The 13,772-nt window shown below is 34.0% G+C and overlaps 2 protein-coding genes across 4 annotated transcripts; one reads left to right on the top strand and one right to left on the bottom strand.

Annotated features, from left to right (window-relative positions):
* The first annotated feature begins 1,070 nt into the window (after positions 1–1,070).
* Positions 1,071–6,565, top strand: LOC108965416 (monocarboxylate transporter 13). Of its 2 annotated transcripts, none has more exons than XM_018927797.1 (6): positions 1,071–1,295; positions 3,871–3,973; positions 4,252–4,485; positions 4,579–4,705; positions 4,764–4,943; positions 5,143–6,565. In XM_018927797.1, the coding sequence occupies exons 2-6, from the start codon at positions 3,874–3,876 to the stop codon at positions 6,491–6,493; spliced, it is 1,992 nt and encodes a 663-aa protein (XP_018783342.1). In that variant the 5' UTR covers positions 1,071–1,295; positions 3,871–3,873; the 3' UTR covers positions 6,494–6,565. The 2 variants fall into 2 exon arrangements, with proteins under 2 accessions (XP_018783342.1, XP_018783343.1); XM_018927798.1 differs by lacking the exon at positions 1,071–1,295 and adding an exon at positions 3,723–3,752.
* Positions 6,566–7,275: 710 nt separating this feature from the next.
* Positions 7,276–13,695, bottom strand: LOC108965415. 2 transcript variants are annotated; one of them, XM_018927795.1, is made up of 4 exons: positions 13,529–13,695; positions 12,273–12,767; positions 11,861–12,098; positions 7,276–7,715 (listed from the first exon to the last, which is right to left on the bottom strand). In XM_018927795.1, exons 1-4 carry the CDS (start codon positions 13,620–13,622, stop codon positions 7,505–7,507), a joined length of 1,038 nt encoding a protein of 345 aa, XP_018783340.1. In that variant the 5' UTR covers positions 13,623–13,695; the 3' UTR covers positions 7,276–7,504. The 2 variants fall into 2 exon arrangements, with proteins under 2 accessions (XP_018783340.1, XP_018783341.1); XM_018927796.1 differs by lacking the exon at positions 11,861–12,098 and having other exon boundaries at positions 7,629–7,715.
* Between the last annotated feature and the right edge of the window lie 77 nt (positions 13,696–13,772).

The raw sequence follows: 13,772 nt of genomic DNA, 5'->3' as shown, positions 1-13,772 counted from the left end.
TCATGAAAATGCGCATTGTTTTGCAGAAATTAACCCTACAACCCCCTTAAAAAATTATATTACTTCATTTTCATCAATCGCAGCTCAGAAGGTCAACTTCCGGAAGCGGATCCCGAGTGAATTAGTTAGTTAGACTGACTTCATTGTAATAGAGTATAGTCTGTCTCTTATACACATCTTTCATTTTCATCAATCGCAGCTCAGAAGGTCAACTTCCGGAAGCGGATCCCGAGTGAATTAGTTAGTTAGACTGACTTCATTGTAATAGAGTATAGTTTTGGCCTTTCAAACTAACTTAATACAATTATTTACTCAATGTTATTCATATTTATAAATTTAATGTTCCTTTGATTCAAACAGCAAATTAGTAACCAGAATTCAAAAAGTAGTTCATAAATTATTATTTGAATTTACAAATAGATTTGCAAAAATATGATTTTCATAGTAATAAAAACAACTAAAATATGCCTAATAGAAGTACATAATTTCCACATTGTCATTCTACATTCCTTAACATATATATAACTATTTGACCGAATCTAAAGATTATCTGCATTGAAAGAATTAGCGAATTTAACAATTTGAGATAATTTTAACCAGCTGATGCATAGTGTTGCAAGTCCAAACCAGAAAACTCTATTGTGAATAAGGTCAGTTATTAGTAGCCCATTTACTAGAGTTATACTCTTAATACATTTTATAAATATATTGTTTATTTTCGCTGTTTGATTACCAATTAACATATGTAGAATTATGTAAGCTCATTTCTCTTAATGATTTTACCACTATATAGGTTTTATTTATTAAACTTTTGAGCACCTTTTGCAATATCTATTGTGAATGTCTATGACAGTGTTGTCGAGTTTCTGTTACTGATTCGATTATGTATAATTTAGTTTATGCACAGGCATTTATCTGTATTATTATGTACACATTTAAATACAAAATATCACTGCATTTTAATAATTAAACAAATATTTTGTGTTACCACGAGCTGCATGCATACCACAGCATATATCGGTTTTCGATATTTTTGGGGGATAATATTTGAGTACGGCAATATTGGACAAACAGCAGCAGCGAAGATGCGTGGAAGCCGAGGAGCACAGTGATTGTGATTTTTCTTTCATTATTACATTGTTACTTTATTATTTTTGTAATACTTTATTTTCGCATAGTGTAGTGATGTTTTTGGTGAAGTGACGGACAATTTTTACATGCAATTAATGCAGAAAAATAATATTTAAATAAATAATAATAACTGTAACACGACGAATTTAAATTTCGTAAATGAGGTAAGTTGTTATGAAGTAATAGGGTGCGTTGAACATTTTCAGTGATTTGTATTGTAATCATATGAGTTAAATTGCTTGTACGTGCTATCAGAAGGATTTCGAGAACGTGTAATTGTTCAGTAAATATGAGCATGTGAGCAGACGGGGTCAGGGTCGAATTGGTCATACCTTAATCCAGTTTTGCATTAAATCAAGAACAGATAAAAAATTAAACAAAACACATGAAAACGAAATGACATTGTAACAAGTACAGGTACTTGAATATGGTATTTTTGTTGTTTGCTCATAAAACGGAAATAGAGAAGGGGAGTGCACACCACGTTTTGTGTTTTGATGACCCTGGAATACATAAGGTGTACGTACATACGCCTTGTATTGTTCACTTCTTGTTTACTTAATAAATCTTTTTTATGAATGTGTATATGCGTATACAAATAACGCTTAAGCATATGTACATATATGCGTTTTCTTTTCATAATGAATCATTTTCAAAACGCATATAATATTAATGGTAACGGCTATATAAACAGATTGGCGCAGAAACAGCTGAATCAAATGACAGAAATTGGCGTTTCTTTCTTTTACGACTTGAGTGTTTGTTTGGATTTTTCCCTTTCGTATCTTCACCGCAAACAGTGGGGACATGCGCTGTCGACGTAATGGGGTCAGTAACATCTTCTTTGAGCGCAAAAGCAGATGAGTTTCTTTGCCGAAAGGGGTGATAAATCCGGTGCCAACCGCTTTAAACCGCAATGTTAATAAGTGATGTCTTGTTTGTGTAGTAGATAAATGTGCGTACGAGTATATGAGTTAAACAAGTGGAATACAAAAACTAACCACATAAAAACAGTAAAATGTTTCGGTTATCAATTTAGAGGGATTGATTGCAAGAAAAAATGTAGTAATGCACGCTGTATAGTTAGCTAAAGTTTTTATAGCGGTTTGATTTCGTACTCCTAAGTTATAACACAGGGTCACTGTGACACTATCAATTAGGAAAATAATTTTTAAAGTAGTGTATATGTGGGAGTACTGGCTGATCTTAAAGAAGTATTTTTCATAAACATATGTGTACATGTGTATATTTATGATATATGTTATATCATTGAATGTGAATGACATGTACACATTAATTTTTTTTATTATTTTTCAGCAAAAGCAAATCAATTATTTTTCATAATTGATGCCTTGCAAAATAGTTTATCAATTAATTTTTAGTGGACTCAATGATGCAATTGTACATAGTTTCCAAATGATAACACTAGCGCGTTGACGTTATCAGCTTTCAAATTGATCCCAACAACAAGCACTCAATCATTGCAATTTTATATATGTACATACACACATTCATATGCATATGGTTTTGGATTCGTATATAAGAAGGCATATAGCCGGATGATAGTAACAAGATAAAACACAAATTAATAGTAATTTGAAAATGATATTCTGTACCTTTATGTATGTATTTTTTAACTGCTGTTTGTTAGTGAGTGTTTTCTAAAAAAATTGTTGTACCAATTATTTCAGATAAGAATACATACAGAGCGAATAAATATTGTTTAATTTCCATAATTTTAATCGTTCTTTGAGTCTGGCAACTTTATTCTATACTTTTCTGATCTAAATAGTGTGTGCCAAATTTCGTGAATATATCAAAAACAAATAAAAGAACATGATTTTGATATTTGTTTTTGTATTGCAGCTATTTGCCATAGTGGTCCGTTAACGGCGGTACGTCCGGGACTTAACAAACATGACATATAAAGCCGATTAATATAATTTCGAACACTTATTTTTTAAAAACTTAACCTTGTAGTTCGATATTTATCTGTACATATCTTGGTTTTTTTGACGTTGATTGCAAATCAGCTTTACTATCGAGCAGTAATTATAGCAAAGCGATAATGGGCCATTCATCGACATGTTTTTTTAGATACAATAAGTTTCTATTAGAGAAGGGCGGGAGATTTTGACTTACTCCTATATATATGTAGTTACATACATATATGAGTATATACACATTTCTAAGCGTGATCAGAATCTATATTTGTATATACTTGCAAATTTGAAAAACAGCGGAATCGGTGAAATCTGATCTGAATGTACACTGTTGCTCCCCTCTAATGCATTTATCCGCATGTATATTTGTATGTATGTATGTCCACACAGAGGGGAAACTTGTTACTTTTTACAACAAACAAATTTCAGTGCCGCATACATATGTATGTATTAAGTTATGTTCGTACATACATTGTCATAACTAGTAATTAAGGAATATTTACAAAGTTCCAAGCACTTGTAGAAGTCCATTTCTCATTAACCTTGATCAATTTAATTTCTGACTATTATTGACATATTTTTACTTTCAACTACCAATACATTCAATTGAAATAAAAATTATACATTTTGTTTTCATTTTTTATCAAGAAGTTAAATATCGCCTTGAGAAATACAAATGTGAGTTTACATGAATTTATATGACAAAGTACTCCCAAATCAAGCTATGTATTTAAAAAGATTTAGTTATTCGTTCGTATTTGTTTTATTTTAAATGTACTTTATTACATTTTTATAGATAATGGCAAGAGAAGACGTATCTGTGACTAAAAAGCAGAATTCTAACGCAGATTGCAATAAATTGAAAGTTAACGGAGCTACCGAATCATGTGATAAAGCAGGTAATTTTACTTCAAATTTATATGTATATACCTGTATCTATGTATATAAAAAAAAAACAGCAAGTTTATAGCGACTTAATTAATGTTTGTCGAATATCAATTTTTATAACAAACAAATAAATGCTTTTCAAAACAACTTGAATGATTTTTTTTGTAAGCTGCACGTATAATGTATATTTGTATGTACATACATATTAAAATGAAATGTTTTGTTTATATATTACAGAAAAGCACCTACCGTTAATGTTTCATTGACACTTATTTAATTTTATTTGCAGTTAGTTTATTGGATACGAAACCAAATGTAGACAGTAATGAATATGACTTGGTGCCACCGGATGGAGGTTGGGGTTGGCTGGTATTACTGGGATCGATGATGGTCAATATACTCATACCGGGTACCATTAAAAGTTTTGGTGTATTATTTGTTGAATTTTTGGAAGCATTCGAAGCATCCCCGGCGACAGGAGCATGGATACCCGCTCTTTGTTATTTCCTATATAGTTCGTTAGGTTAGAACAGTGTTTAATTTTTTCTCATAGATACATATGCATATTTTTAATATCTAAAAGTTTGATATTTCATTTTGAGCTAACAAATTGCAGGTCCTGTCTCCAGTATATTATCTGTTAAGTATTCATATCGAACAGTAACGATAATGGGCGGTGCTTCAGCGGCATTTGGTATGATCGCGTCATTTTGGGCCTCATCTGTAGCATATTTGTACTTAAGGTAAATGAACGAGATTTTCATGGATGCGTTAATTAGAGTTAAAACAAACACCCCATAGTTATGGAGTTCTCGTGGGGATTGGTGCCGGTCTATCTTTTCCGCCAACTGTGTATATAGTGACATCATACTTTGTTAGACTACGTGGACTAGCCAATGGACTATGCATATCGGGCAGTGCGCTTGGATCAATTATATTACCACCAGTATTGCGTTGGCTGCTCGAAAATTATGGATATAGGTAAATTTTGATATTTAATAATATTTATACTCTGAAAAAGGTTTATTAAGTTTGCCACGTAGTTTGTAAGACCCCGAAGGAAAAGTTGTAGAGCCTATGAAATATATATACATATAGCAGCCGAACCTAACTTTTTTTTGTTCTTATTTTATTTCCAAATAAAAATATATTACTTTTTATTTATTCTCTCATATTGCAGAGGTGCAGTTCTTATAATGGGTGGTATAACGTTAAATGTATTTGTCGCCGCTATATTTTATGAGCCCGTGGAACAACATATGATTCGAGTACCTAAAAACAAGAATGCCCTTGAAGATATCGAAGAGGAAGATATTGGCATCGTACTGAAATTTGAAACCGTAGACGAAGCGGGCTCTATAAATAATGACGTACAATCACATGATGGTTGTAGCGATGTGGGCACAAAACCATTTCCTCCATATAGTCCACCGGCACTCTTGGAGGACAATCAATTCGTACGCAGCGCATCGGCTGCGGTAGTACAAAATTGCAGTAAGCACCAAGATGAATATACACCAACCTCACGCACACGAAAAATTAGCACACCCGTTCGCTTGCCACAACGCAATCAAACATTTACGCCCGGTCAATTGAATTCACAATCATCATTATATGCTGTGCCAGAGGGCGGTCGCTCCAGTCATAAACTCGATCGTCTTCACGCTTTACGCAACAATTCTAAAAATCGTCTTTCGCGACGTTCGCCTTCCACGAGTAGTTTTCAGTATATAAGTACACCATACCACGGCAGCACATTATCCTTTCAACCGAAAGAGTTTTCATCACACCTATCGTTGCGTTCGATGGGTAGTAGCACTGGCGCAGCAGCTAATGAAAGTTTAATGGGTGACGTTGCGGGCGATAAGGGCGAGCAGAAAACATCTTCACACTCAAAATTCTTCGACCTTAGCTTATTAAAGGATCCTACTTACTTGGTTATATTAATATCAAATTCAACAAATGCCATTGGTTACACAAATTTTATTATATTGCTGCCAGCTTACGGTGTAGCATTAGGTTTTAGTAAATCGCTATCAGCATACCTGATTTCAATTGTTTCGGCGACGGATCTTATTGGACGTATTGGTGGATCGGCCCTTTCGGATCTCGGCCTAATACCAAAGACATGGTACTTCATTGGAGGCCTTGCAATATCCGGTTTATCGCTAGCGCTTTTACCATTCGCCACCACTTATGGTATGCTGAGTTTTTGGTGTGCCGTTTTTGGTCTCGCATCTGGCATATATGTCGGCATCACTGCTGTTATAATGGCTGATATGTTGGGTGAAGAGCGTTTAACATCATCCTACGGCATTAGCTTATTTGTAAATGGAATATTGCAATTGATTGGACCACCACTATGTGGCATTTGGTATGAAGCGGTGATGGACTATAGTCCACTATTTCATACATTGGGACTAACGTTATTGTGTGGCGCCAGCCTTTGGAGTTTCATGCCATTTATTAATAGACAAAAAGCCAAAGAAGAAAAATTGAGACAAGCACAATGCGACAACGAAGCGCATTAAATGTATTTTTCATATACAGAACTGCGTTTTTTTCTACTAAATGCATTCTTATTTACTTAAATTTAAAAGTAATATTCGCGAATAGTTAATAAAGTAAATATTTTGTATACAAGAAATTCTTCGTTTTTTTTTTTTTTAATTAAGCTGTGGCTGGCATAGTTTGTATATTAGATTTGTATATCCGTTTGGTATAGCCAGTAAGTTCAAAACTAATGTGGTCACCAACAAATGAAGTAGCATTAAAGTGCGGGTACACAACTCTCCGAGTGATTACCACTTACTCAACAACAAATTTCAAAATTGTATCTTATTTGAGATACCACTTTTTAATACGGCTATTATGTAGAGCCTACTAGCTTTTCCTTCAGTTTAGCGTGAATTGAAGCGCGATCATCTTCGTGGTGTTGGTGTTAACCATGATTCAATTATATAATGTTGTATCGATAGCCCAAAAATAATAACTTGTCAAAAGTAATTGTATCCGTAATGTCAGAATCAACTATTCCGTTTTTTAAAATGTGTTTTTTGACACCCTGAACACATACACACGTTCTTATTGACACAGTTATGTAGTTGTGCAGCTGTCATAATAAATGAATAACTTTTATCTGACTAAAGGTTTTGACACATTTTGTGTGAGGTGAAAACTTCCACGTACTTCAAAAGCGTATACAAGCTAAGGATTATAGCTCAAAATTGTTAATATATTTTTTATTAACATAATTGCAGATATTTCTTTTCGCTTTTATTTAACTTTTAAAAAGAACACAATTAACTATGCGTTTAACAGTTTATAAAAATAAGGTAATTTTTTATTTCGTCAATTTGATTTATTTAAAATGATATGTTTGCGTATAATATTGTCAACAAAACGAATAAAAAGTATAAATGTATTATGTATGTATACATGTACATATATCTACATATATAAATTTTTTGCTTTGACCATAATATTATGTGTTATTATGGATATTACTGTGTTAGTACTAAAATAATATTTTCGTTTGTATTTTAAATTTTTGGTGGCTTCATATAACCCTTTGAACGCATGAATCGTACAATAAATGGAGTGGCACCCAATGTAATGCTTATGCGCACGGGAGCGAATACTTTGTGTATAGCATATGCAATAACAAAAGTGCTTGCACCTGTTGTTATTTTATTCGTTAGCGCCGACGATGCAAACCCCACCCGCTCCAATATTGGCACAACATCTATTCCTCTGCAAGAAAACAGAAAACAAAACAGTTAATTTGATATATTTATATATAAGTATATGCACACATTGTCATAAGACTAAATTTCCCACCGCAGCATTAATTGACTGTTTACAATATAGTAAATAATGTACATACACATGTACATTAATTAAATTTTATCAGATGTAAACGTAAATTAAATGACATTCTTAATTGTGGAAACTACACGTTTCGCTCTCAAGAAATTAAGCAATTTTACGGCAGTTACATATGTATATGTACATATGTACATAAACATAAAGCATACAATCGTAATATATTTATACCCTGGACGAGGTATATTATGTTTGCCACAAAGTTTTTAACACCCTAGAAATCGATAAAAATTTTACACACATTCCTTTATCTTAATGAAGTCGCTAATTTCTCGAAATAGTCGTTATGAGATCACTGTAGTATATAGCTGCAATAAACCGGAGCAATCAAAATCAAGTTTTTGTATGGCATTTTTTTTAATTTACAAGATATCTTAAGTTTGGTATAGATTATTGCCTAAATCATCGCTAAAATATCGGATCATATTGTTCCGATCGGATTACTATAACAGACATATGTATATAAACAAATTGAGCGATCAATATTTAGATAAATATTTTCACAAAATATATCTTATCCTTAATAAGTAACTTTAATTGGACTTCAAGACACTTTTTATCAATGTTTTCCATTTTCAGATTTATTTATGCATACAGTTGGTAAAAATAATGCATTTGTAAAGGGTTCTTCGTGCAGCTTCGGTGCAGCCGAAGTTAATGTGAAGTGTTTATTAACAAAATGACTAAAAACCAAGTAAGGAAGAGCTAAGTTCAGGATCGTAATGTAAGCAATTTTACACATACATATGTGTATATGTACGTATGAGAGACCAGCATCGAGTATGATCGATTCGGTTTGATCAGCCTCGCTCAAAACGGTCACAACTCAGCACAGCGGTTCACTACAAAATTGTTCGATCAAGTTTCGTGCTCAAAACGAAGGAGATCGATGTATTGGTTTGATTGCTCTGCTTACTGATACAAACTGATTTTTTGGTTCCGGTATGATGATCGGAAATGATTGTACAGAAAAAGACGGTCGAGTCCAACGATGCACGAAAACTCAGACATCGATAAAGTGTGCGTTTGAATTGATTGTGATGGAATCAATCAGATCGAGAATTTTCCTGCGAATATGTATGTGCATAGTTTGTATGTATGTACATATTTGTGTGTTTTAACGGAAACAAGTTGCGATGCATAAAATTAACCAAAACATTACTTCATATATTTCTTCAGTTTTAACGCTTAAAACTAAAATTCAATTAATGCTTAAAATTAATAAACAACGGTAATGCTTAAAATATTAGGGAACACAAATTTCAAATTTTAATCACTTCTTCATTGAGATCAACAAAAACTTAAAATTAAAAGAAGGTTTATTTTCTGGTTTCAATCTTAATTCCTTAAACTTTTATAAAATGAATTTAAAAACAATAAGCTATCAACTGAACATGGTCCGAGCCTATTTCTTTTTTCAGTTATAATATTTCCTGCTAAATAAAAAGAACGCTCAGCGGCTGCGCTGCTGGCAGGAATCGAATAAATTTGCAATGCTATTTTTATTAAAAATGGGTATTTCTTTTCATTATTTTCCCACCAGTCAATTAAATAAAAATGTTCATCCATTGCAACTTTTTCATTGCAGTACCTTTCAAATTCTTCCTCAGGCGTCTCCGCGGTTTGTGTGGAATTCCGTGAAAATGCGGGAAAAGAAAGTGTCGTTGGTTCTATCCCCTGCTGAAACTTGGTTATTGATATCTAAGGTACTGTCTGAGTCAAATGAAAAATGCGTTAACGATGCTACAATTTAGTCTAGAATTGTTTTGTAAGGCTTTTAAGATATTTGTTCCTCTATCCGTTACGAACGTAATTTTTTCAATATTCGAAATATCAAATTAATTAAATAAACTTTTAAGTTTTTTTAAGATGTTGCCACCTGTTTTCCTTTCGAAATCCATTGATTTCATTCCCAAAATTAGGTCAAAGAATTTAAAATCCTATTGGTAGTGGAATGTTACTCCTGTTGTTGTTGTTTTAACGGTTATCAGTCCCCGTTGGGATGGTGTGGGTTATCAGTGTTGTCGTCGATGTCATCTAACGGGAGGCCCAGGAAACGTGCCGTTTCGACGGGGTCGGACCAAAGGGAAAAAGGTGCTTGATGGGTGGGGTTGGTTGGGCATGCAAAGAGGTGGTCAGTGTCATGCGGAGACTCGTTGCATGCAGGACATACGTTGGGTCTATTCTGGATAAGTAGGAGTTTAACCTGCTACAATATCCAGAAAGAAGGTGTGCAAGGGTCACTCGCGTTTGTCGCGACAACTCGAGCTCTTCGCCTGCTATGGGTGGTGATTTGACTCCAAGTACGCCATTCACGRGGARGGAGTCGGTGAAGGTRTTGATGGCTCCACTGTGAATGGCGGTCAGTGCCTGTCGGAAATCTGTTGCGTCCGAGGTCCTGTCGGCGTATTGTTCGATGTCRTCGACGTGATCAAGGAATGACCTCTTGATGCTCCTAGGAGGCGGTTCCGCTCCAAGCAGATGACTGCAAGGATGATTTCTACGATTTCCCCATGTGCTGCCGGCTAGCGACTTGAGGATTTTGTTGCGGCTCAGTACTTTGGCGATAATCGTCGTATGTGAAGAGAAGGAGCATAGACTGTCAAAGGTGACACCTAAAATCTTAGGGTTATTGACAGTYGGAATTTTGACGCCGTCGACTGCAATATTAAGTTCCAGTCTATACTCCTTCGTCCAGTTCGTGAATATGGTCGCTGTGGATTTGGTAGGGGAAAGTTGGAGGTTCCGTGCATCGAATGTTACTCCTAAAAAGTTGCGCTTTACAAAGTTGTCCGATCACATATCAATTGTTGCTGACGCGCCACCACTGCTTGATTTCAGCCTTTAATTCTTCCTACTTTTCATTGGCGCATTTCGAGACTTTACGTGAAGTGGTTGTTGGATCCGGTAGCATGTCTTCCACGTCGACGTGCTCGCTATAAATTGCACCGATCTTAATAAAAAACTTTACAAGCTTAACAAACCCAGAAGCGCGCACAGCTGAAAATGGCCGAGATTCTTCTGTAATCCAATTTGCGCATTTTTCAATGGTCTCAGTTTTGTCCAGCGGTGTGACAGTTTTTAAACTTTCTAATTGCTTTAAGCTTTTGCAGCAGCTGTGTCTGTTTAAATTTGACGTTCGCTCCCCATAATTATGCTCTTTAATACTTATAATAATAATTATTATTATTTACGCCACCGATTATTGAGATCAAACTGCAACTCAACTTTTAAGTGCTGTATGTGGGTATTTGCTATCATAATACAATCATTTGCGCAAAGACGTAGGGTAGGTAGGCTCGAGCTGATGTAGCGCATGCTTTGAGCTCTTGAAAGGATTCTGCCGTTACAACAACAACAACAACAGCTCTTGAAAGGTTTATTTTATCATTTGCAAAATGCTGTCGGGATCAGCTACCTGGATCCCATCTACGAACGCCAAATTTTTTTTTTTTTTTTTTTTTTTTTGTAATAAGGAACCCGCATACCAAGTTTCATTAAGATATTTACAGCTTGGACGAATGGACGGAGAGACAGACAGTCACCCGGATTTCAACTTTTCTCGTCATTCTAATCATTTCTGCTTGAGTGATTAGAGGATTTTTAGATTTTAGGCTATCACAGTGGATGTGCCAATTAAGAACTAAAATTGAGTGAGTACAAATTCTTGCAAGGATATACGAATGAGCTTTTATACTATTATACCACATACAAAGGAATTGCCTTTTCTATAGTGAGGTCTAAAATAATAGATATTAGTTTATACGACAGTCGGGTGTTTATTCTTATAGGGTCTAGCTAATCGGCACGAACTTGGATTTTATCCGACCAGAGGATTTAGGAAATAATATTACTAACCAATCATGTAATCGTGTTAATAATACAAAACTATAATGGCATGCATTTACAATCACAAATAAAAACAAACATCACTCATAACCATAAGCAAATGATAGATGATAATTAACGTGTGCAGTTAAAAAACTATCCGAAGGATTGTTTTTATAGCTTACCCAGAGACTAGTAAATAACAGCAGCCAAGCGATGCCAGTGATATAGCTACATGAAATACTATAACAGTGGATCCATAGTCTTTAAATGCCTTTTTAAGTTGTTCCTTTTTGCTCAGCACTGCCGGTGGTTTATCTCCATCAGTTGTTGTACTATAATAACGTTTGTCTATCTGGCTTGGCATGCATTTAAGAATTGAAAGTGTGTTCGTTGGCAATTTAGCTGTTGCTGTTGCTGTTGCTGTTGGAATTAACGTGCAATGATGCATTTGCTATTAGACTATATTAAATTGACGGAATGAGTTCAGCGCAAAGCATGCTCAATTATTTCAAATATACATACTATATAATCTTATACACATACATACATTCACACACATGCAATAAACTTAAACATTTAATTGAAATGTCATACCTTTTTCATTGATGTCAAAATCCTGATCATAAGTCATCCAGTCTGAACGCACATCCTTACGCAAGTTTGTGTAATGGGAATTATGTAAGTTGTTCGACATAAATTTACCCTCTTGCGACCACTGACCGCCGGGCATATTCAAATGCGAGAATTTATGCATTCCTCCATATGGATTTGGCACGCTGCTTTGCATTACTGCATTAAGGCTAACTGCCCCAAAGCAATCATATGATTGAACATGAGGATCTTGTACGCCATAGTCAGTATTTGGAGCGGTTCTTGCTATGTTTGTGTTATCAGCAGTTATGTCTATATTGGACAAAACAGATTGGGCTTGTTGTGATAGTATCACAGGACCAGTTATATCTCTTGTACGATTTGGTGAAAAGCGTGTAGTCTCAGCTGGATCGATGTTATTAGGCAAGGGTAACACAGCAACTCGAGTCTTATTCGGACGTGCAGCAGTGGTATGCAACGTCTTTATCGCACAAAGACCTAAATGAATGAAGTAAATATAATATTATTTGAATACTTGTAAAGCCGCAATATTCGTTAAAACAAGATATTAAGAGAATACATTGCTTTCAATTGTATTGTATCTTTTGTTCATTTATATGTACATATGTACACGTACGCATGTATTAAAAAAAATTGTATTGTGTATGCATGAACATCGTAATGCCCTTGAAATTATGAAAATATTAAGCGAGATCTACTTTTAGAGTAGATTTCGCCTGCAGGAAAATAGTTTTGCTAAATACATACAAATTATATGTACATATATATTATTTAAGACGCAATTTCTCAGTTGCATACATGTAAATTCCATTAGTTCATTGGCTGCGACTATTATTGTTTATTTTTATGCTTTGTTCGTTATATATATAATATATATTATTTCTATAATTTGCTTCAAAATGTTTGTTGTTGGGGTCTTGTCGGTAAAAATACATAACAATATGTCTTTCTAACTTGTTCCTGAGAGTGAAGTGAGAATTTATTTATATTGATATATTAAAAGTTTTCAATTGACTTGATAAAACCTTTAAGAGGTATTTTATTGTAAAATATATACATACGTTCATATTATTAATAGTACACAAATTTAAAACTTTAATTAAAAGCTAAAAACTTTTGTATTTCGATTATATTTTCTCAGTACATTTAAATGTTCACATATTCACTATTTACATTTTGATTAAAATGTCCTTGAAATATGTAAACCAATTAGACCGGCCAATTGTTAATTTACTTACTTAAAACGTCATTAGTATCTCTTCTATAGCACAAAGGATTAATTGTGCCAATCCGACTTGCAGAAATAAGAACGTTCTTTGTATTATTAAACATTGTTAACTTCCCTCCCTTATATTATTAAAGATGAGAATTTATTATTAAACTGAGTACAAATTCCTTAAACCAATAAAAATAATTGTCATTTTGACATAAGTGCATTCTAATCATATATTGCCATATTTACTATTTTTATAAATGAAGAAA

This window comes from Bactrocera latifrons, unplaced genomic scaffold (genome assembly GCF_001853355.1).
Source record: "Bactrocera latifrons isolate USDA-ARS-PBARC rearing strain unplaced genomic scaffold, ASM185335v1 scaffold_14, whole genome shotgun sequence".
Classification (NCBI taxonomy): Eukaryota; Metazoa; Arthropoda; class Insecta; order Diptera; family Tephritidae; genus Bactrocera; species Bactrocera latifrons.
The sequence above is the reverse complement of the archived record's forward strand: the minus strand, read 5'-3'. Positions and strand labels throughout refer to the sequence as shown.

Excerpts from the sequence above, each read along its gene's own strand:
- LOC108965416 (XM_018927797.1), top strand. The coding sequence starts at position 3,874 with ATGGCAAGAGAAGACGTATCTGTGACTAAAAAGCAGAATTCTAACGCA. Across the intron at positions 4,706-4,763 it reads GTAGCATATTTGTACTTAAG|TTATGGAGTTCTCGTGGGGA; the intron begins GTAAATGAACGA and ends AACACCCCATAG. Across the intron at positions 4,944-5,142 it reads CTCGAAAATTATGGATATAG|AGGTGCAGTTCTTATAATGG; the intron begins GTAAATTTTGAT and ends CTCATATTGCAG.
- LOC108965415 (XM_018927795.1), bottom strand. The coding sequence starts at position 13,622 with ATGTTTAATAATACAAAGAACGTTCTTATTTCTGCAAGTCGGATTGGC. Across the intron at positions 12,768-13,528 it reads AGATACTAATGACGTTTTAA|GTCTTTGTGCGATAAAGACG; the intron begins GTAAGTAAATTA and ends TCATTCATTTAG. Across the intron at positions 7,716-11,860 it reads TGTTATTTACTAGTCTCTGG|AGGAATAGATGTTGTGCCAA; the intron begins GTAAGCTATAAA and ends GTTTTCTTGCAG.